Raw genomic sequence first — 21,907 nt, 5'->3', positions numbered from 1 at the left:
TAAATTCTTGAAATGAAAAATCTTGGCCAATTCAAGATTTTTGTAAGGTTTTCCTCGTTTCTGCTTTTTTTCTTGGACCACACTTTTCTCCATTCACACTAATATATAGGAGACAGAAGTTTGTCTCATCAAAAAGATGATTCTCAGGAAAGGACGTTCATCCAGCAAATTATTTCATAGAGTGTAAGAATAGCGCATTCATGTTTGTAAATGCTGTTGAGGGGTTGCGTATCAGAGAGGCTGACGTGAATAACCTCTACTTGTCCTGTGCAAGATCCTTTAACAGCCTGTGTTACCCATTTAGAAAAGCTGAAACACTTCATATTCTAGGAAAGAAAAATTACCCCTTCCTAAACTAAGGTCCAGATAATTATCTCCACTCTGGCAATCTCAATTTAGAGAAAAAAAAAAAAATGTCAACCAGGTAATAGTTACAAGCTGGCTGAGGAACACCATGTAATAGAAAGCAAAAGAGAACACTACGCATATTGGCAACATAGGCAAAAGAGTCTTAATGTCACTGAATGTCATTGATTGCTGATTAGTGTAAACTTTTAATTACTGTTTTGGGTGTTTGCAAGCAAAGAAAGCGTAAACAATTCAACAGGTAGGGAAACATCTTTTCTCTCTTACCTCCAGGCTCAGCTTCAAGCCAGCACCTCTTCTCCACTGTTTCTGGTGTCTGGCCCCTGTAGTCCCATGGTAAGGCAGTTGGCAGCAAAGGGCCTTGGGCACGCTACAGTAGTTTCCCCCATCACCTCTTGTTGCTTAGTCTTCACTCCTTCCTTCTTAATCATTTCTTTTGCCCTGGCATGGGCCTCTCCATGGGACAGAGGCCCTCGAAGTGTTCTTGCTCCAGCATGAGTTGTCCGCAGCCCATTCTCCTTCACAGTGTCCCAGTCCCAATGTGGGTCACTCATGTACCTAGTCCCTGGGGCATATCCCTGCCTCAGCATTGATCACCATAGGTCATGGGCCATCAGTGATCTCCTGGCCCTGGCAGGGGTTGCTTGTGGGTGCCAGTCCCTCAGAGGTGTCTCAGCCCCAGCACGCATACTCCATGGACCACTGTAGTACCCTTATGATGTTTTTGCCCCTGCTTGGGTCACCCATAGGCTACAGTCTCTCAGGCATGTCCCTGCCCTGCCATGGGTCACCCACAGCTGCAGTCCCTCAGGGATGTCCCTGCCCTGGTGTGGTTCTTCTACAGGCTGGCGTGCCTCAGGGGTGCTCTGTCGTGACATAGGTCCTCCAGGGATGGCAGTGCCTCAGGGGTTCCTTCTCATACATGAAGTTTTGCCTTCCAGGAGTGTATCTCAAGTCACGTCTCCAACAATACCCCTCCCGCTTGCCTCTGGTTTCATTTTTCCGTTCTCCTAACCTGTGTAGGAGGAGGCTGCCATCCCTGCAGTCCCCTGCAACCCAAACACTGCCTTTTGTGTCCAATGCAATTAGTAAGAAGGAACATGAAATTCCTATTAATTATATATATATTTGTGCTTAAGAATGCTCTTTTTGTTTTGTTTTTATTTCATAGATATTAATGAATGTAAAGTGTTCCCTGGTATGTGCATGAATGGTAAATGCAGAAACACAATTGGAAGTTTCAAATGTAGGTGTAACAGTGGTTTTACTTTAGATATGGAGGAAAGAAACTGTACAGGTAAGTCTTCTATTTTCCCCAATTTTTCCTAGAATTATAGAACAGTCCAGGCTGAAAGAGACCTCAAAATGTCAAAAGCTCTGTCAGTACAACCTGAAAAATCAATAAGGATCACCAATGAAGCCAAGTTCAATGTTTTAATATACAGATTAATTTAATTTACATTCCTTACTCTCTGGTCATTGTATTACCAAATGAACTTAGAGAGTCCTCTGCAATTCTGACATCAGTGCAATGTTAACTCAGGAAGAGACATGCATTTAATCTAAAAGTTCGATATTTTTTTATTCACTGCCTGGAAAAACTGAAACCCAAGATAAGCTTGGTAGTTTTCTGGTTACGAGAACCTGGATGCCTGCATTGTGGGTGGCTCATTGCTGAAAATGAAGGAGGTTTTGTTATACCACACAGGCGTCTGTCAGTGAGTCTGAGTAGTACGGAGTGTGGGTGGTAAGGCATGTTAACCGAGGTTGGTCTGGATGTTAATGTTGCCCCAAATGATTTCCTTGTTTTTACAGTGATTGAATTGATTAGAAATGCATTTAACAAACTTTATTTCTAAACTGACAAGAATGGGTCAGAAAGCTTCTCCCTACAAAAGCTTTTATTGGTTCTGTTTTCCATTGAAAGTTTGTTCTGATTAAAATGTTCCACTGAGCAGCTGTGGAGAACCAGGTTTCATTAAATGGAAGATTTTTTTGTTTCGTTTTGTTTAAATTAGAAATAAAATATTTTGTAGAGCCTGCAGAAGGCCAGATACTCTGTAACTTCACAGGCCCACCATGTGGGTTACCATCCAACACCTCCACACATCTGCGTGTGAGGACTGAACTATCTTCACACAGCAGAAACCTAGCCACGGGGCATGACACAGAGGCATGAGAGGCTCTTGCATGTGGTGAAAAAAAGAACTGTTTTAAATCTTTAGCAGTTTCTTCAGTTAAGCTTATATTTCCCTAGTTTTCCCTCAGCCACCTAACACAAACCAGTCCACTGCCCAGGTCATGAACTTGTTTGCAAGTATGTTGATGCTCCTTTCTGATTCCTTACTCCCTGGATGACTGAACCAATCCTATTCCCTATCTTGGACTAATGTCTTCACTGTTTTAAGTTTTCCGTTGTTTATATTCCCTGTAAAGACTTCATGATTTCTTAATGTACTAAGGTAGAGGGTGTAGTAGAGAACATGAACCAAAGGCATCTAACCTTAGCTCACCCCAAAAACACTGGGTGGGCAGAAGACTAAGGAAGAGAGAGGTCTGGAGACATGTAAGGAGATAGTAAATAACAGGCTATCCAGTTCTGTTTTGCAGTCCTCTCCTGCAGTGCTGACCTGTTTGACTGGATCATTTCTGTATTACAAATTTTTGCTTAGCTTCCTGCCTCAATCCCAGTGTGTCTTACAAAGACTTCTTCCTCCTCTTCTCTTTCTGCCTTCTACAAGTCTACTATAGTTTTCCACAGTAAGTTTCATTCAAGATAACCAGTGAACTGTAAATCTAGGTTTCAAGGGAGCTAGTTTAATTCCTAGTGGAAAGGGTATATATAAGCTTATAATGCCATTACTGGATAAATGTCTTCATAATAAGCAATTTAATATAAATGGCACTGTAGTCATGGAATCGGTTGGTGGCTTTAATAATAACAACTCAGAATTTGTCACAGTTAGTAATTTCCTTAGAAATCTAACTTTAAGTTAGGCTTTATGGAACCCTACTTGTTATGTAGTTTAATCTATAGTTGAGATCTCTGAAGGCATTGCATTATGAATCTGTCACGAACGGATTCTCATAATCAGATATTCCTTTAAATATTAAACGGATTACATTTTTCTCTATTTATTTGTATACTATATATGATGTCTGTACAATTAATTTATAATGGCCAAGTGTTCATTTCTGTGAACATCTTAAACACTGTTTGATTGAACTCACCTTAAACTCAGTTTGATTTTTCTCTCTCTCCATTACTATAAAATAGACATTGATGAGTGCCGGATCTCCCCAGACTTATGTGGAAGTGGTAGTTGTGTCAACACTCCTGGAAGCTTTGAGTGTGAATGCTTTGATGGTTACGAAAGTGGATTCATGATGATGAAAAACTGTATGGGTAAGTGTTGCCAGGATGACCTAGAGTTTGTCCATTTACTGTATGAAGCGTGACTTTGTGCTATGCTAGCTCTGCTCCACTGAAGACTTCATATGTATAATTATTGTGACTTCTTGAACAAATGAAACAGATACACAGTTTATGTGTGTATATACAGTTTTGCTTGTTCTTTTTCCTAATATTACACATTTCTGTATAGATATTTTAGGATGTCAAAACTATACATTCATGTAGTTTAAGAATGGCTACGAAGTATCCAGATATTTGAAAGTTGGGAATAGAAGGCTGGAGTTTCAGAAGTGCTGTGATTCTTCTAGGACTCAAGAAATTCTGAGAGCATTTCCTGAAAAATCACGTCTCTTTAATCTGTCTGAAGTTGTAGGAATAGATATGGACACATCAAAACTTACTAGCCAACTTAAAAAATCTTGACTTAGTATTGTGGAGAGCTTCATGAAATACGTCATGAAATATATAATTAAAATTGATGTGTGAGATTTTCATCGTGATGAGGCTGAAGGGGTTCCCGTCGTAGTCATTCTTGAAGATTTTATTAACGTTTCCTCTCCTTCCACCCTAAAGATCCTTTCTTAATTTCCATGACCTTTCAAAACTGGTCAGGATTGGCTTGAAAATTACATTGGCTAGCTCCCTCTCAGCTCTCATGGGTCTTTTTCATGTCCTTTGTTATCAGTTCCCTTCTGCTGTTTCCCCTCGTCTTTTTGCTGATGCCATTCAGAGTCAGTTCCTGGTGGCTTTGGCTTTCCTAACCCCTCCTTGCACACTCAGATAGTGCCTTTCTATTTCTCCTGCATCACATGTCCCTGGTTTTGGCTATATTTTGCTTCCTTTTTGTGTTTGAGTTTTGTCAGGAGCTTTTGTGCTCGTGATAGAACTCAAATAAGTGGTCCTATGCCCCTGTGTGCCAGGCGGCCATGCAGGCCTCCTGCCAACTTTGCTTGATTTCCTACAAATTGTGATGCTTTTAGACTCAAAAAGTCAGCAAAAAATCATTCGCTGAATCACAGATGAACATAACAAAGCAGCTAAACTGTGGAAGCTGAATAGCCTTCATGAGATACAAAGTAAAAATGCAGAGAATCAATACTGTATAGTGGAGATTTGTTATCTGTAAGACAGAGGCAGGGAAGCAAGATGTCACATAAATAAGCACAGAATGAAGAGATGAGAAAAGTCTCTTTGAGGGCCTTTTGCAGGAACTAAAAAGGAGGGGTGGAGAGCTGGGGTGGGGGAGGAGGGGGGCGGTGTGGAGCATGTTTTGGATCTGCAAGGACTATCCGAACAGGAGATAGTAAAAGAGATGCTGAATTCTTATCAGAAGGCAGTTTCTCCCCTTTTGTGAATAACCTGCAAAACCCAATGGTATCTTGGCTAAATTCTCAGCCTAATGGAAAATAACATTAGCCTGCCTATCTGAAAACAAGGGTCTGGTTTCAAGGATAGGTAGCTCTAATGCTTCCTGGGAGTCCAAAAGTATGAGTGCATCCTGTACTTTGAACATCTTTTGGTCATGTTTCATCCACATCTATAGTGTTAGCTGGTTTTGTCAGGTTTGTGAGTCAAATACTGAGTTTGCTGTAGCAAGCATACTTCTCAGCCGCACAACACCACATGCAGGAGTTATCAAACTGAATAGCCATTTAGTTAAAAGTTTACATAAGCATCCCCACTAATGGCATCCACAGACAACAATTTCAATGCATACGTAAGTGGATTTCTGATTGCATTAAGAAGCACTTTTTAAAAAATGTCATTACATTAATAAATTGTTCAAAATGACAACCATCCAAACAGTTGCTCTCTTTTCTTGTGTCCTGTGTCTCCTAGAATACTTAATTTTGAAGGATGATTTTCTGGTTTTCTTGAGGGGAAAATTACCCGTTTTTAGAGTGAATAATGTATAGCTTGTTGTTTGCCCTTTACGAGAGCAATGCTTCTCCCAGTATGAGGAAAGGAACAGCACTGCTTCAATGAAACAATTCTTTTACTTCTGACCTCCAGATTTTGTCACTTACAGCCACTGAGAATTGCTTTTCTCTTTGTTGCTCCTTAGTAATGATTTTATATTTGTTTGTCATGGTTTCTCTGCAGATATTGATGAATGTGAACGCAACCCTCTGCTGTGTAGAGGTGGCACGTGTGTGAACACTGAAGGGAGTTTTCAGTGTGACTGTCCTTTGGGACATGAGCTGTCACCATCACGTGTGGAATGCATAGGTGAGTTTCAGCTCAGGATAGTAGTCCAGCTTTCTAAGAAGAGTGGTCATTTGTGCTACGAAAAGTTTTTGTCTTTGGCAAGGATGGAGTCTCGAGAATATCTTACACAAATTCATCCTTCTCCTTTTTATGGGTATCATCAAATTAAAACCTTGTAACAGATCCTCCAAAATCTCCAGTGCCCTTAATGCTGTTCACTTCAAAGAAGAGTATTTTACCAGGCTGCTTAGGGATTATTTAGCAGCTCAAAGGACTGTACTACTCATGTTGGCAACTTTCAGGTAAAAGACGTAGAAGTGCAAAGTGAGTTTCGTTCCTACAGTCACAAAAATTGTATTGTCCTTACTGAAATACAGCTCTCCTTTTTGCATATAAATCACCAAAATGGTGAAAAAAAATGCAAAAACCATAATGCATATAATCTCTTTGGTTTCTGTTTTTGATGCATAGCTGCTTCAAGAGTTCGTTTAAACCAGCAGACTATGCAGTTAATGATCACAGACCTGAAACAAAGAAGATAAACCTTTGGACACTGGCTTAAACATAGCATTCAAAGCTCCATGCCTTGAAATGGAACATGCTAAGAATAAGAAAGAAAATTAAAAAGCCTGAAAGCCACCAGTTTAAAATATTATCTCTCACCCTCTTTCTTTGGCATTTGAACAGTTAGATTCTGCATTCTGAATAACAAGTAATTGATATGAATTATTCTTTTCCAGATGTAAATGAGTGCTCATTAAGTGACAATCTCTGCAGAAATGGCAAGTGTGTGAACATGGTTGGAACATACCAGTGTTCCTGTAACTCCGGATACCAGACCACTCCTGACAAACAAGGCTGCATAGGCAAGCGTTGTACATCTTCACCAATGTATTTGTGCTTCAGTGTATATTGTTTCACCTGTCATTTTTTTATTATTATTTAATTTTATAACTTCCTTTTGAAACTGAGCAGGGCCATCTTCTCATCTGCTATTAGGTATATGATGAACTGTCTAGACCCTTCTTTTACCTTAGAAATACAAAGAATGTATAGAAAGATTGTTGCTGTGGTGAACTCTGCAGAATACTTGGAGAAAAAAAGTATTCTTATGGTACTACTCCATTAAAATCAGAGGCTTGAGCCAACGATGAGGAAATATTGCTTGGTTTCTTGAATAAGCAAGAACACCACCATGTTTGTCTTTCACTTTTTCTTCTTACGTATACAATTCTTAAATCCTTCACCATAATAATGCTGAATTAAATAGTTGTCATCACATTGTGAAGGAGAACAGAGATATTGAGGAGTTTTTATTTATTGATTTTGTGGTTTGTTTTTTTTTTTTTCAAAAATACCTATTTGTGCTACATTTCAAGCTTTAATGAAACCTAGGTTTCTCAGGACTTTTCATTCTTTTCACATGTCATGTTTGGCTCTGTGTTTTACATCCATAGTAATTCATACGAAGAAAAATAACAACTGGAAGTATCCACTTGCTCCCACAGGTGAAAATGTTGAGAGGGAGCTAGCTGAACGATATATAAATCAGTCTCACAGTAGAGTGAGAATAATTATTCAGAATCATATCACTGAAAAACTGTTCCATCTGCTAAGTAAAATGGAAGAAGATGACTTTTTCTTATAAAAGTAGACTTACTACTATTAATGCTGCTTCCCTAGATATTGATGAATGTACGATAATGAATGGAGGCTGTGACACCTATTGCACTAACTCAGAAGGCAGCTATGAATGTAGCTGCAGTGCCGGCTATGCTCTAATGCCAGATGTCAGGACATGTGCAGGTAGGTTTTAATATCTTAAAATGTTCCAGCGTTGTATCTTTCAGCCAATATGAACATGGTTTTCTTTTAGCAGTATGTACCAGAGTGACAGAATCACCTGTGGTTTCTTTTTTATTTTTTGTTATTGTTCAGATATTGATGAATGTGAAAACAATCCAGATATATGTGATGTTGGACAATGTACTAATATTCCAGGAGAGTATCGCTGTCTCTGTTATGACGGATTTATGGCTTCTATGGATATGAAAACTTGTATTGGTAAGTAGCTGCTTGCATCAAACTTAATGTAAGTGTAAAATTCTGCTGCTAATGTTTTAGGATGTTCTGCTGAGTCCCTAAAAGTGGGTATTGAAATTATGTATATTATAAAAAAAAACAAAAAAAAATCCTAGATCTTTCTCGCCTATCACTACAGATGTCAGGAAAGGTAGAAGAAAATTTGGAAAGTCCACAAAGATGAATCAAATTACGTAGTTACAAAAATAGGGTGATTTAATTATAATGACATGATCCTCTAGAACACCTTTATTAAGAAGAGTTTATTTGAGTGCTCCAGCATTTTCTTCTCTTTCTGAATGTTTTGGTTTATTCCCTCAGCTACAGAAAATTATTATGAATAATTGTAAAGGAAATTAAAAGTATCTCCTCAAATTAACCAAACCTATTTAGTATATCTTGATGTTTAAATGAAGTTATTACCTTTTATATTTAACGTGAAGTTTCATGTTTCACATTTTAAGATTGCTTTGGCTATACTAATAACATCTTTTTATATTTTGTGAGCATCTGTCAAATTAAACCTTCACTTTGCATGTGTGCGCACTCACACACCCACACAGAGGAGAAACTAGTTTAATGTGATGCTAGACAAAGCTGTCCTGAGCTAAACAAAGCTGTCCTGAGCTGGGTTTGCCTCCTTTCTTCCATGTTAGAGTTGAATTTAAGATTTTCTTTTCACCTTCACTTCTGTGTCGTTCCAGATTCTTGTTTTCATTTATGTGCACATACCTACGTTTACGCAAACAACTTGGAAGTTCAGTACTGATCTTTTCAATCATTTTTTCTCATTAGTCATGTTAATAGCTGTAAAATCAGAATACTCGTTTGTTTGTTTTGTTTTTTTCATTTTATACACAACTGCTCTTAAATATTCTTCTCTAGGAAAATAGTATCTGGTATTAATGTGCCAGGTATGAATTTCTGCAAAGTATGTAATTGCTCTCCTTGCTAACAGCAACACAGAGTTTGTCAAAAAGCCTTTGGAGTAACTACAGTTTCATACTGGACCTTACCCTACTTTCAACAAAGTACTTGATATTCTTTTCAGCAGAAATATTTTCAATATCTTGAATTTATTTGACATGTGCGATCTTTGCCATTTAACCAGTGTAAAATTTGAGCTATTTGAATAAAGTTGGAAAGTTGACATAGATGTAGCTCATAGTAACACTATGTTTTAACTGTGAGTTTTTAACCAGATCTTTAATTATAGACTATTTAGCTTTCAAATGAGATAACTTCTGGAATAAAGTTAAAGCCTTGTGTTATCACTGAAAGTCTATTTTGAGTATTTACCACGCAGTATAAGAATCTAAACCACAGTTCAGGTACAAACTACATTATTCATTGGGAGAGATTTTCTTCCTAATGGGAAGTTTTCATCATGCGGCTTTGTCTTTGTATGTGCCAGAGATAGCTCTAGCGTTTCTTCTCAAGGAACTGCTCTTAATGTCTCTGCTCTTTACCCTCTCCCAAATTGGCTTTCAGCAGCACCATTAGGGCAATGGTTATTGACTCTTCTTTCACTCCTAATTAACTTCAGCTGTGATAAACATTTTGATTTTTCTTCCTTTCTTGAAAAGTCTTGAACTTTCTTTCACAATCAGGGGGACGTAGCTGTCAGCAAGGAACTCACCCGGTCACACACACATGCACACTTGGGATCATTAATAAAAATTATTTGCTAGCTCCCTATTTTCTAATGGCATAGCAGAGTGGTAGATACAAGTCTGTACTAAAAAGGTGCCAATGTTCATAGGCATTCTCTGAAACCTAAACGAAAGACTGTGCCAGAGCTACTCATAGCCATGAGTTACTAAGAGAAGAAGTTTGAATTTTCTTTGTGGTGTTATGAATTCCCTGTTTGATATGCTTCATAGATCAGGATTTTCCAGTGAGATTTCGGAAGAAGCAGGTCAATTCTTATGTTCCAGGGGTGTTTCAGAAAGCAGAACTACAGAGGTAAGACTGCAGCTCCTGCAGCTGCAGGGACTTGGAGCATGGCGGCTTGCCTTTGCCTCACAGTGTGACAGCTGAATATACTAGGGAAATAAACCCTGCAGTAAAGAGAGTATTTAGATAATGATGCAACCATCTCTGTTTTAAAATACGGAACTAAATTTTATTAATTTTTTTTTTATTTAATAACAATGGCCAATTTTTGCCAGTGTATTTGCCAATGGCCAGTTCTTACACAATATTGATAATTATCACTGCACATACCAAACTGTTATTTTTTAACAATCATATTCTGAATTATATGCAAGTATACAATACCACAGAGCTGTTAGGCTTAGTTCACATTGACTGGCTTCCTGCCTTTGGTGTTGCCTGGGCAAAGAAGTCAAGGTGATTGGGCTTGAGCACTTGTCTGCAAGAACATCTGGAACTGATGTGGGTCTGTCATCCTCCTCCAATTTTCCATGTTTGTATTTTTATGCTATCACCCCCCTCAAAGAAAGGAGGGGTCCATTCTACTCCTTGAAGGGCTTATCTTGTTTTCTTGTCTTGCCTGTCATTCTTCTGGTGTACCTGTGAGGTTTACCTGCCGCTCTGCAGTCCTTTGTGCTTACATTGGCCTTTGCCTGTCAACTTCTGTGACTTCAATGTGTCCAACATGCAGCCTCACCCATATTTCTTTGTTCTTTTGGCAGTCTGCTTGTTCACTTCCTTATGTAAAACTGTCTGTGTATACCATCTCATTATTACATAATACTTCCATGCTATTCCTATACTTAAGCTGTTTTAGCATGCTTATATTGGGGGTTAAATCAAAGTAATATTAATTATATCCCAATTAATTATCTTTTAATTTATATGTGATGTGGGCCTCTGCTCTGGCTGCATCACGTGACAGCTTACTTCACTCAAAAAGACAACTATAAATACCAGAAATGCCTTTTTGCCCCCAGTACAGTAAGTCTCTTTAATGTCATAATATAATCATTCAAGGGACAAAGACAAATATTGGACAAGGTATGCCCCCACTGCAGTAAGACTCAGAACACTCATATGAAACTCCTCAGTTACCCCCTGGAAAAGTGCCCAATTCTAATTTGTTCTTATACCAGTTTCATTGTTTTATAAGATTCATTGTCTTTCCTAAGTTGAATTCTTATCCAAAAAAACCTCTTTGAGTTTACTGTCATTTTTTTTTTGTAATTGGTACAAATGCTATTTAGAGGTATCAACACACTTGTATATATCATTATTCAAATGGTGATAAAAATTAAAACCTGTGGATAATATCAGTACAGGAAAAGCAATCAATTCACTGTATAAATTTTTCTTTGAAAGAAAATTACAGCTATATTATGATCAAGAATGTGTTTCTAAAAAATGCTTTAAAGTGATTCTTGTAAGAAGAAAAAGACTTAGTCCAATAATTAGCATTCTAAACAAATTAGAAAGCGCTGATATTTGGACTACACATTTATCCTTACCTGTATTTAGAGAATTAAAAGAATACAGAGTGGAATGGCTGAAGTATATTACGATGAAGATTAATAAATGCCACATGTTTTAGGGGTTGACCTGATATTTTCATCTGATTGAAAGTATTCCACAAAGTATGCTGTTAAATGACAGTCATGTTCAACTAATAATGAATTTGTACTCACTTACAGATGTGAACGAATGTGATTTGAATTCCAACATCTGTGTGTTTGGGGAGTGTGAAAACACTAAAGGTTCCTTCATTTGTCACTGTCAGCTAGGATATTCAGTCAAGAAAGGAACCACTGGATGCACAGGTAAAGCAGATTTCCAGCATATATGTCATGATGTGCATGTATGTTGGTTGGCTTTCAGGTAAGATAAATGCATGAGTGTTCACACACAATTGAGAGATTAGTATCCATACATAATATAGTAAATATAAGAGTAAGTATTTTACATAGGTCAGCATGTATCCAGGGTTTGAAAATGTACATTCCTTGACCAATATCAATATGACACTAGAGACCCCTTACATAGCTGTGATTTTAAAGGCAAAGCTTTTATCAGTCTAGACTGGGGCAATAACTGTGGTATGAAATACAGCTTGGGTGGTCACAACTGCGTAGAAGTATTTTATCAGTACTCATTTGTCATACATACTTAAAGTATGAACTGATCTGTCAGCTAAACCTGCAGGAAATGACCCTGTAGTCCCAGAACAGGATGGAAGGGGAAAAAAGCAGAATGAAAAAAATGTGATGACGTAAAAGGGAAAGTATACGCCATTCTTCTACTCATGCTAACAAATTTTGAAAAATCATAATCAGTTTCAAACTCTGTAAGTTCCTGTGATAGTTAAGCGGTACCTTAAATTCTGCAAGCTGGGTCCACTGCATTAAGGCAGCTAAGTTCATCCAAAATTATTCTTCTGGGAAAGCTGACAAAATTTCTCCTATAATTTGGTCTTTAAGAATTTGTTCTATAATTACTGAAATCTTGGACTAATGATTTTTGCAAGAGAAACATGCCTGTGCATCCCATTTTTAGACATAGATGGATCAGCATATTTAATATGTCTGGAAAAGGCTTTAATTTCAAACTGATGAGCAGTTGTAGGAAAGAAGACTGATTTTGTCACCTTTGCAAACAAAGAACAAAATGAAAATAGAATTGTTGCTAATTTTTAGTAATGTGTAATACTTAAGGAACTTGCTTGAATCAGTCTTGAACAGTTGTTTTTTGAAGGACTCCGAACCTGCACAGAGGAAATAAAGAACATGTGAAAGGAAAATAATCTGTAATATTCCTGTGCTGCTGATGTAAATACTAATAGTTAATTCTGCGCTTGTAGATGTGGATGAATGCGAAACTGGTGCTCACAACTGTGACATGCAAGCTTTGTGTGTCAATGTACCAGGAAGTTTTAAATGTAGTTGCAGAGAAGGTTGGGCTGGAAATGGCATTAAATGTATTGGTAAGTAGACAGAAAATAAAGCTTTTTTCCTTTCTTTCTAAATTTTTTTTAAAATGAGGGCATGTGAAGTGTGTGATTACTCCATAAGAAACAAAATTTTATTCTTCTTTCTGCTGCACTCTGTGGATAGATGGGTATGCAAGATTCTTATGTTTCAGGGCTTTGGTTTTCTGAGAAAAAAAAAAAGCTGGTTTTGTCTTGGAAGCCTGTCTGTGTAATATTTTACTGAATTAACTATGTATTTTACAAGTTTGCATACAACTGCTAGACTGTGCAAAATAAAAAAAAAAAAATCAGTCAAAAATAAAATGTGATTTCCTGCCACTAAGATACTATTTCTGTTACTTAATACCATTTTTTGTAAATGTCCTGTAGTCTGTCTGCTTTATAGGCCCTAATATAAAGCAGGCTGGACTTGAGGTACAGGAAACTTGATTCCACTTTTGCTGGGCTGTAGCATGATGTCCCCTTGCCTTCATTTTTTAGTTTGATGTGTAAAAGATTTTAATATTTACCTTTTTTTTCAAACATTTACGATCTATGGAACAGGAACTTTATTTAAGAATTGTGCTTTATTGGTGTAATATGTGAAAGAACAAGTACCATATTATGAGATTTCACTGCAGGTCGCATTTTCTTAGCTTTTTAAGCCATATATGAGAAAAAAGTGGGAGGCCCCCTGGACTTTATTATTATACTTCATTAAAAATATGTCAAATTCTGCTAAGTAGATAAAAAGTCCCATTCGAAGAAGAAAACTTCAAGAATTTTTCCAGCAGCATCCTCATAGTTAGAATAGCTCCTGGGTACAGAGTGTTGTTCCAGAAGACCACTGTGAAAATGGGTGAGAAGGAACTATCAGTTACCCCATAGCACTAGGTAGTGTATCTCACATGTCATGGCCATTCCCATCAAACATGCCCTGAGGGGAAGGGAAGCCTCTTCTTTTTTCTTCTTTTTTTTTATTTCATCCAAGTCGACATCCAATCCAGTCAGAAAGTTTGCATAAACTTCCATGGGGTTACATTGTCGTCACATTCTTCTGTTACTTGAGAAGAATCTCCAAATACATGGCAGATTTTCATCTCTCTGTATTTCTTTGGTTTATTGGGTTTTTAATTCATTTTGAATTCTAGTTCTTTAACAGGATATTAACACACAAGTAATGAGGCAGCTGAATTCCATCTGTTGCTTGGAAACATTTTACCCAATCCCATGCTTTTTAATTTGAAGGATGAAATACTAAACTGAAATCACTATAGATTAACCCTATATATTCTAATGAGAAATTAGTAAATTTATGGAGGCATAAGTCACCTTTGCAGTTGAGCTTGTTAGCTTGACAGTTAATTGTAAGCCAGGCATGCTAACTGCTCTGTTACTGGTCTTCACTCTTTTGCCCCAAATATGCAGATCTTGATGAATGCTCCAATGGGACCCACCAGTGCAGTGTGAGTGCTCAATGTGTGAACTCGCCAGGGTCATACCTTTGTGCCTGTATAGAGGGATTCACTGGGGATGGATTTACATGTTCTGGTAAGAAGTTTCTGTGAAAGCTGACTTGGCACTGAATGATAATAAATGTGAAAGTGTCTTTTAAGGTCAGGATTCTTCCCATCTGCTGAAGAAAAGCTAACAAAGGCAACTGGTTGTTCTTTTGATTTGTGTGCCAAATTGGACCCACAAGGCCCATTAGTCGGGTGAAGTTCCTGTCTGCTTCCTCCTCCTTCTGCTGCTCCTCCTTTTCATGCCAAATTTTTTGAATGTGCGTGTGCTGCTTGCAGCAGCAGGCTCTGTAGTCAAGTACGCAAAACACATTTTCTGTTACAGTTTCTGTCTTGTAGGCCAGGTCTGTCTCTGTCAGGTAAGGTATCATCTGTTTTCTCCTCACTGTGTTAAATCCTTGGAACAGGATTTAATCATTAGCATGGGAATTCCTAAAAAAAAAAAAAAAAAAAAAAAAAAAAAAAAAAAAAAAAACCAAACAAATTACAGTTGAAAAATATTGCCCATGATTACTGCATTTAAATTTGTTGGTAAATGCCTACTATTAAGAATGAACATCGTTTAGAACATAGGAAGTGATTCAAAATAAACTGACATGTAAAGTATTATATAAAATGTAAAGATTTTCTATTAAATATTATGGATGAATATTGAGTAAATGTATTTTTTAGCACTTGCAGAGTAGAGATGCAACAATATCTCTGCTCTTGACTCGAACTTGTCCTGTATGTAGGACAAATTTGAAGGTTTGAAAGAATACATCCTAATGATACTAAAATACTGAGAAACTAATGTGAATGCCTTCATTATTAGCTAAGTAATTTTAAATCAAAATTAATTTACATCTTAACAAGACAGTCTTACAGTATTGTAAGGGGTTTTTTAATTTCAGAATAAAGATCTTCAAATTTTATATGCTTATGTGTTTCAAGTTCGTGGTTAATGAGCAAGAACTTTGATCCCTATGATGTTTCAGATCTTCTGTTTTTTGAAAACCAGATGCGATACTAGGGTTGATTAATAAAATGAAGTGTTTTATGGCGAAGTAATATAGCAGTATATACCAGGAGACAAAGTTTCGGATTTGTAGGCAAATTATTCAACTTACTTGTCAAAACAAATGGTTCTGAATCTGAAATCTTTGCTTTATTTAAAAAAAAAATTAAATCCATTGAGGAAAATCAAGGAGTAAGGAATTATGCAGTGTAAAAGGCATAATTTTGGAAACAACATTATATTGGCTTTTCTGCAAATATGTATTCATATATAAATTCTTTCAGTTTGCTTCATCTTCAGGTGTAAATGTTTTGTTCTCTATCAATAGTACTCAACAGAACTATTATTTTGAACGTCAGGATATTAGTATTTGTGTTTTGTTAATGAAACATAGCTTCAAAGACATTTTCTGTCTCCTACCAGATGTTGATGAGTGTGCAGAAAATGTTAATCTGTGTGAAAATGGACAGTGTTTGAATGTCCCTGGTGCCTACCGTTGTGAGTGTGAGATGGGATTCACTCCCACCTCGGATAGCAAGTTGTGCCAAGGTAAGCCATTGCTACCTCAAGTTCGTTTTCTGAGTTTGGATTGGTTGCTATTAAGCAAGCAAGAAGTGCTGGGAGAACTCCACCTGGAAGCAGAATATTCAGCACATGCTTCACATGTAGGTAATTTCTTCAAGCAAGGTTTATATTGCAGTGTGAATTATGTTGACAGTAGCTTTCATCTTTTTATGAATTTTCCCTGGTCTTGATCCAAAAATCCCAGAGGTTTGGCTCAGTAATTTTGTTTGCTTAATTATTTCTCTCCTCTTTTACACTAGTGAATAGTGTGAGGAAAATCCTGTGTTCATCACTGTTTTATTTAGTGTATTTACATGGGAGGCAAACTGCATTAGGTGACCTCATTTAAAAAAAATATTGAGAAAAATTGAAATTGCTTACAAGTTTGTAACACTAATTGAAGTGCATACTGGAGAATTTTTGTCATCAGCTTTCACTCTCAATATTGTACTAGATCATCTGAAGTGCAAAAAGAATTATTATCTTTCTAGTCCAATTCAGCTTCTATTCCCTGGTGTGTCCTTATGCCTTTTTTTTTAATATAAGAGAACTGTATGTTACATAAAATCATTTTAGCTGGTGCTCCAAAGCTTTTTAATGTTATTTCATATTTAATGGTGGAAACCTCATAATAGCTTATGAGATTGAAATTCTTGATGAAACATTAAAAACATATTCCAAAATGTAGTCTCTAAAATTCAGTCCGTAACTTGGCACGTTCAAACATTCAGGTGTACAACATGTATGAGTCAGACCTCCAGCAGTAGAAAAATTGCAGATGCTACTGACAAACTAGCTACGCAACTGTTTTAGTCAGATCTGTTAATAGTTACCAAGTATTGTCAATCATCTTTACTGAATTTCTCAGTGCAGCTCAGTTACTTAGTCATAATGTAGTCATGCCAATGTTCTAATAAAAATTCCCTAATAGAAATTGGCCAATCAGTGTTTTGAAAAACAGTATGATTCTAGTTCTTGGGACAGCAGGTCACTAGCATTTAGCTTTTCAACTGGTCCACAACGATGCTCTGAATAATAAATCAAAGAATTTTAGAAAAACACTTGCTGTATTATAGCGATACCAACAGAGATATGAAAGCATTCCATAGATTAAATTGTGCTGTTGGAGAACTAAAAGGTCTTGGGGCTGAATACTTGAAAGAAGTTATTTCTTTTTCTAAGAAAAAAGAAAAAAGTTGATTTATTAATTTGTCCTGTGATAAGGTGTAAGTTTAATGAAGGCTGAGTTTTGCAACCAAGGGACAAAATCCAAAACCTTGATTTAATACAGTTAATCGTAATACAAATAATTCATCTGGTTTCTTCAGAAATCCATTCAGATGTCAGTACAGTGACTTCTCACTGATAGTCTTTTCCATAACTTTATAAAGCTCCAACCTGAACACAACTTAGGTTCATGACTTGATTTGGAGGTCATTCCATGGCTGTACTCCAAGGTCCTTTAATTTCCAGTTTAAATTTACTCAGGACTGTTAGTTATTAGGCATTTATCTTAAATTTCTTTTTCCCTTAAAAATTACCTTGCTATCCCCATCAGATGTTACTCCCTCTCATATATTCCTATAAAGAGGAATTATTTGACTTCTCAAACTCTGACTAAGGCAAGGAAGCCAAGTTCGAAATAGATACTTCATTACTCTAATCATTTTAATATCCCATTTTTAGACCTTGTCCACTTGTAATTCATCATCTTGAACAGAGCACTGTACACACAATTTCAAATGAATATTTGACTGTGTGTGGTAAAACACTATTAATGCTTTCCACTTCCCTGCCTCTGCTAAAAATAGCTTGTTCATACATGCTAGGGTTGCATTAGACTTTTGCATAGCTGCTTTATTTTGGCAGCTTCAAAGTTTTGCCATCAGACAGTACATGGAGGGTTTTTTTCCCTCTTACCTTAACTTTGGTGGAGAAGTCCTTTACAGTTTGTGTCTAAAGTCATAACTTCACACCCCACACTGTTAATATTTAAGTCCTTTTCTAGTAGTTGATGAAGTCATCTGATTATCTGTCAGTGTCTTTCAACTTTTATTTCATCTTCAATTTACATGAGCACACGTACAGTCCTTCACATGCATTTTAGCTCACCTATATGTAGTTACTGTATAACTGATTTAACATGGGCTTGAGAAAATCATGTCCTTTCTTTCTATGTTCCTTTTCCCTGTATTCTTTCTCCAAGGAGATATAAGTAACTGTTGATGCCTACTCCCTCTCTTTCTTCTGAGTGTACATTTCTTTTTTTCCTTCTTGCCATTAGTAAGAAATGTTGCAGACTGTGAGCTAAGAAATGACTGACACCTTTGTATGGTGTTAAATTTCATTCTGTTTAGCACATTACTGGCTATTTGACTCAGCTTTCGAGTCCTGAGAAGTCAGTTTTCCTAGTTTTGCTTCGCACTAAGTAAAATGGGAATAAGTAACAAGGAACTTAGTGGAGAATGCCTCACAAATCCCTAGGTATAGAGTTGTAACTCAGTGTTGCTTTTTTACATATTTTTTTTAAGTTACATGCGTATTCATTTGCTTTTGGTAGTACAACTAACTATTTTAATATTAATATGGTAATGATATATAAAATTATGTTCTTAACATATTCCATCAGATATCGATGAATGCTCCTTCCAGAACATATGTGTATTTGGTACCTGTAATAACCTACCAGGAATGTTTCACTGTATCTGTGAGGATGGCTATGAAATAGATCGAACTGGAGGAAACTGTACAGGTATATCTCTTCTGGTCAGATATCTGTCACAGAATCAAGGAATCATCTGGTTGGAAGATTTCTTTAAGATCACCAAGTTCAACTGTTCACCCTGAACTACTAGGGTCCCTAAACCATGTCCCTTAGCGCCACATCTACACATCTTTTAAACATTTCCAGGGATGGGGATTCCACCACCTCCTCAGACAGCCTGTTCCAATATTTTACAACCCTCTCTGTAAAGAAGTTTTTCCTGATACCCAGCCTAAATCTCCCCTGGTGCAACTTGATGCCATTTCCTCTGGTCCTATCACTTGTTACATGGGAGAAGAGGCCAACCCCCACCTCTCTACAACCTCCTTTCAGGTAGTTATAGAGAGTGATGAGGACTCTCTTAAGCCTCCTTTTCTCCAGGCTAAACAACCTCAGTTCCCTCGGATGCTCTTCAGAGGACTTGTTCTCTAGACACTTCACCAGCTTTGTTGCCCTTCCCTGGACATGCTCCAGCATGTCCTTCTTGGAGTGGGGGACCCAAAACTGAACACAGCATTTAAGGTGCAGCCTCACCAGTTCCAAGTACAGGGGGACAATCACTTTCCTATTCCTGTTGGCCACACTATTTCTGATAGAAGCCAGGATGCTGTTGGCCTTCTTGGCCACCCGGGCACACTGCTGGCTCATATTCAATCAACTGTCAACCAACACACCCAGATCTTTTTCTTCTGGGAGCTTTCCAGCCGCTCCTCCCCAAGCCTGTAGTGTTGCAGGGGGTTGCTGTGGCCCAAGTGCAGGACCCGGCGCTTGGTCTTGTTGAACTTCATACCATTGGTCTTGGCCCATCAATTCAACATGTCCAGATCCCTCTGTAGCGCCTCCCAGCCTTCAAACAGATGAACACATCCACCTCATCTGCAGAGTTACTGCAGGTGCACTCAATCCTGTCATCCAGATCATTGATGAAGTTGTTAAAGAGAAGTCAAGACTTGCTTTTTTTTTCTTTTTATTTGCATCAAGTTTATACAAAGATGAGTTCACAAAACATGCTTTGTATTCTCTCACAAAAACAAGAGGTTTTTTGCCATTCTGTAAGCAATGTGTAGAATTATGTGCTTTGGATTGGTTTAAGAATGGGACAAGAAGAATGGCCTCTTAAATATGCATCTGTACAAATGTTTTTTCTAAATGAATTATTAGTCGTTCTTTTATTCAATTTCAGCTAAAATTCACATAGGTCTGAAGTTTTCTTGCCCATTTTATCTTAAAAAAGTGAATTATTCTTCCTTTCTTTCCAGTGAGCAGATTTATAAATGTAACCTTTCTATTTTAGATATCGATGAATGTGCTGATCCTATTAATTGTGTTAATGGGCTTTGTGTGAATACTCCTGGAAGGTATGAGTGTAATTGCCCTCCCGACTTCCAGCTGAATCCCACTGGAGTGGGTTGTGTGGGTAAGTAAAAGCTACCTGAAGTATTACTTTAGAAATCACAGCCAAGGTGACTGCTTTGATGCAAATGTGGGTAGTAAGATAGAAAAATTATACTTCCATGCGCTGCATATCCTGTTACATTGTTTTCTAGAGGTGGAGTTAAGTATTTTTAATTTTCTAGTTTCAAACACACCTTTTTAAAATTTGTCAAAACATACATTATCTGCATTTCCATTCTCCTGACAGTCAATAATTCCCATTTAAAAAACTGAATTTTTTAATCCTAGATGTGTCTTGGGACTGATGTATGTGTTTAGCTTACGTCTAAACTCCAAGTAGAACTGGTTGTGGTATGCATTTGGCTGGAAACAAAGTAAAAGACATGTTTCACTGTGGTTTATGAAATTCTCTCTGGCTTGCACAGACTTTAAGTGAATTTTCATCACTTTTCCCTCTTGCTACATGATATAGGACTGTCATGTGACTAGAGTATATACTAGAAATCTAGGGAAGTATTGGGGGAGAGGGGCGTTGAGAGCGGGGCTAAGGTTCAGCCGTAAGAATTTGTGGCTGGAAGAGATTGTGAACCTGGAAAAGCCTTCTAGCTTTTTATTTGGAAAACAGCTTTTTTATTACCTTGGAAAGATTTAAATTCTCCTGAACTGGTAGTTACGACTCTATCAATTTTCTAAATGTTTACAGTAATACTGTAGTGTGATGGCAGATAAATATATTCTAAGCAAATCCTTTCTAAAGAAATGCAGATTATTTTCAGAAAAAAAAAACTATTGCTCATCTTTTCCGTGTTTCTGCATTTTCTGTCTAGGATTATTCTCTGTTGCTTCTCTGGATGCTAGAAACAAACCCTGTTTGAGACCTTCAGATGTCCACAGTCTTGAGTAATTTAAAACTTTAAGATGAGATTTTAAAAGATGGAGTGAATTTACATGGTCTATTCCCACTGAATTGGAAACCTGTATTTCTGCCTCCCATAGACTCTTCTGACAGGTTCTGGATTAATACTTTTCTTCTGCATTTGCAGTCTGACTTAAGCTTTTAGCTTTGTCACATTTGAAGATTGACTTGAAGCAATGAAATCCTGCCTTTATGGCTCCACTTCCACAGGCTATAACTACAAAGATACTCATTATTTTCTCCAACCAGATGCTGTGTATCATCAGCCCTGCAAGCCTTGAATTATGACCACAGAATTTAAGTGATCTCGGAAGAAATTTACGAGAATGAATTATACTACTGCTAGCTGACTTGTGATTTGCTAAAAAATGGAATTTTGAGTTGGCACTCTACTTTGGGACCAGTTATTCTAATAACATTTTTGGGAGGGTTCCCATGATTTCTCAAGGAAGCCTCCACAGTGGAAGAGAACCTATTCAAGGATAAATCTAGCAAACCTAGTCTCCCAAATGAGAGAGCAAGCCCCCCTCTCTGAAGACAAAATTTGAGTAAGAAAGTTGTAGAAAAGCTGTTTGACCTTTCCGTATTTCTGTCCTGAGGAAATACTACTTGGGCTGGCCCTCTCTCTGGTACAAAGACTCTTTTCCTTTCCCTTGTGTACAAACCCTTTTTAGTTTCCCAACAACTGAGACTGCCCAGACTAACCACCCGAGCAATCATAATTTCTTTTTTTTTTTTTTTGGGGGGGGGGGGGTGGGTTGTGTTTTCTCTGCGTTTTCT

At 37.3% G+C, this 21,907-nt stretch overlaps 1 protein-coding gene across 1 annotated transcript in view; it reads left to right on the top strand.

Annotated features, from left to right (window-relative positions):
- LOC104496943 (fibrillin-2) overlaps nt 1-21,907 on the top strand; it is an 84,911-nt gene that overhangs the window by 24,000 nt on the left and 39,004 nt on the right. Inside the window, exons 11-22 of the mRNA XM_010140141.1 lie at nt 1,538-1,663; nt 3,644-3,772; nt 5,885-6,010; nt 6,730-6,855; nt 7,673-7,795; nt 7,928-8,053; nt 11,701-11,826; nt 12,864-12,986; nt 14,400-14,522; nt 15,912-16,037; nt 18,682-18,804; nt 20,111-20,233. Coding sequence (XP_010138443.1) covers nt 1,538-1,663; nt 3,644-3,772; nt 5,885-6,010; nt 6,730-6,855; nt 7,673-7,795; nt 7,928-8,053; nt 11,701-11,826; nt 12,864-12,986; nt 14,400-14,522; nt 15,912-16,037; nt 18,682-18,804; nt 20,111-20,233 — 1,500 coding nt within the window. The remainder of the gene's footprint in view (nt 1-1,537; nt 1,664-3,643; nt 3,773-5,884; nt 6,011-6,729; nt 6,856-7,672; nt 7,796-7,927; nt 8,054-11,700; nt 11,827-12,863; nt 12,987-14,399; nt 14,523-15,911; nt 16,038-18,681; nt 18,805-20,110; nt 20,234-21,907) is intronic.

Source organism: Buceros rhinoceros, unplaced genomic scaffold (genome assembly GCF_000710305.1).
Source record: "Buceros rhinoceros silvestris isolate BGI_N320 unplaced genomic scaffold, ASM71030v1 scaffold3000, whole genome shotgun sequence".
In the NCBI taxonomy this organism is placed as follows: Eukaryota; Metazoa; Chordata; class Aves; order Bucerotiformes; family Bucerotidae; genus Buceros; species Buceros rhinoceros.
Note: the sequence above shows the minus strand (reverse complement) of the source record. Positions and strands in the feature narration are given on the sequence as shown.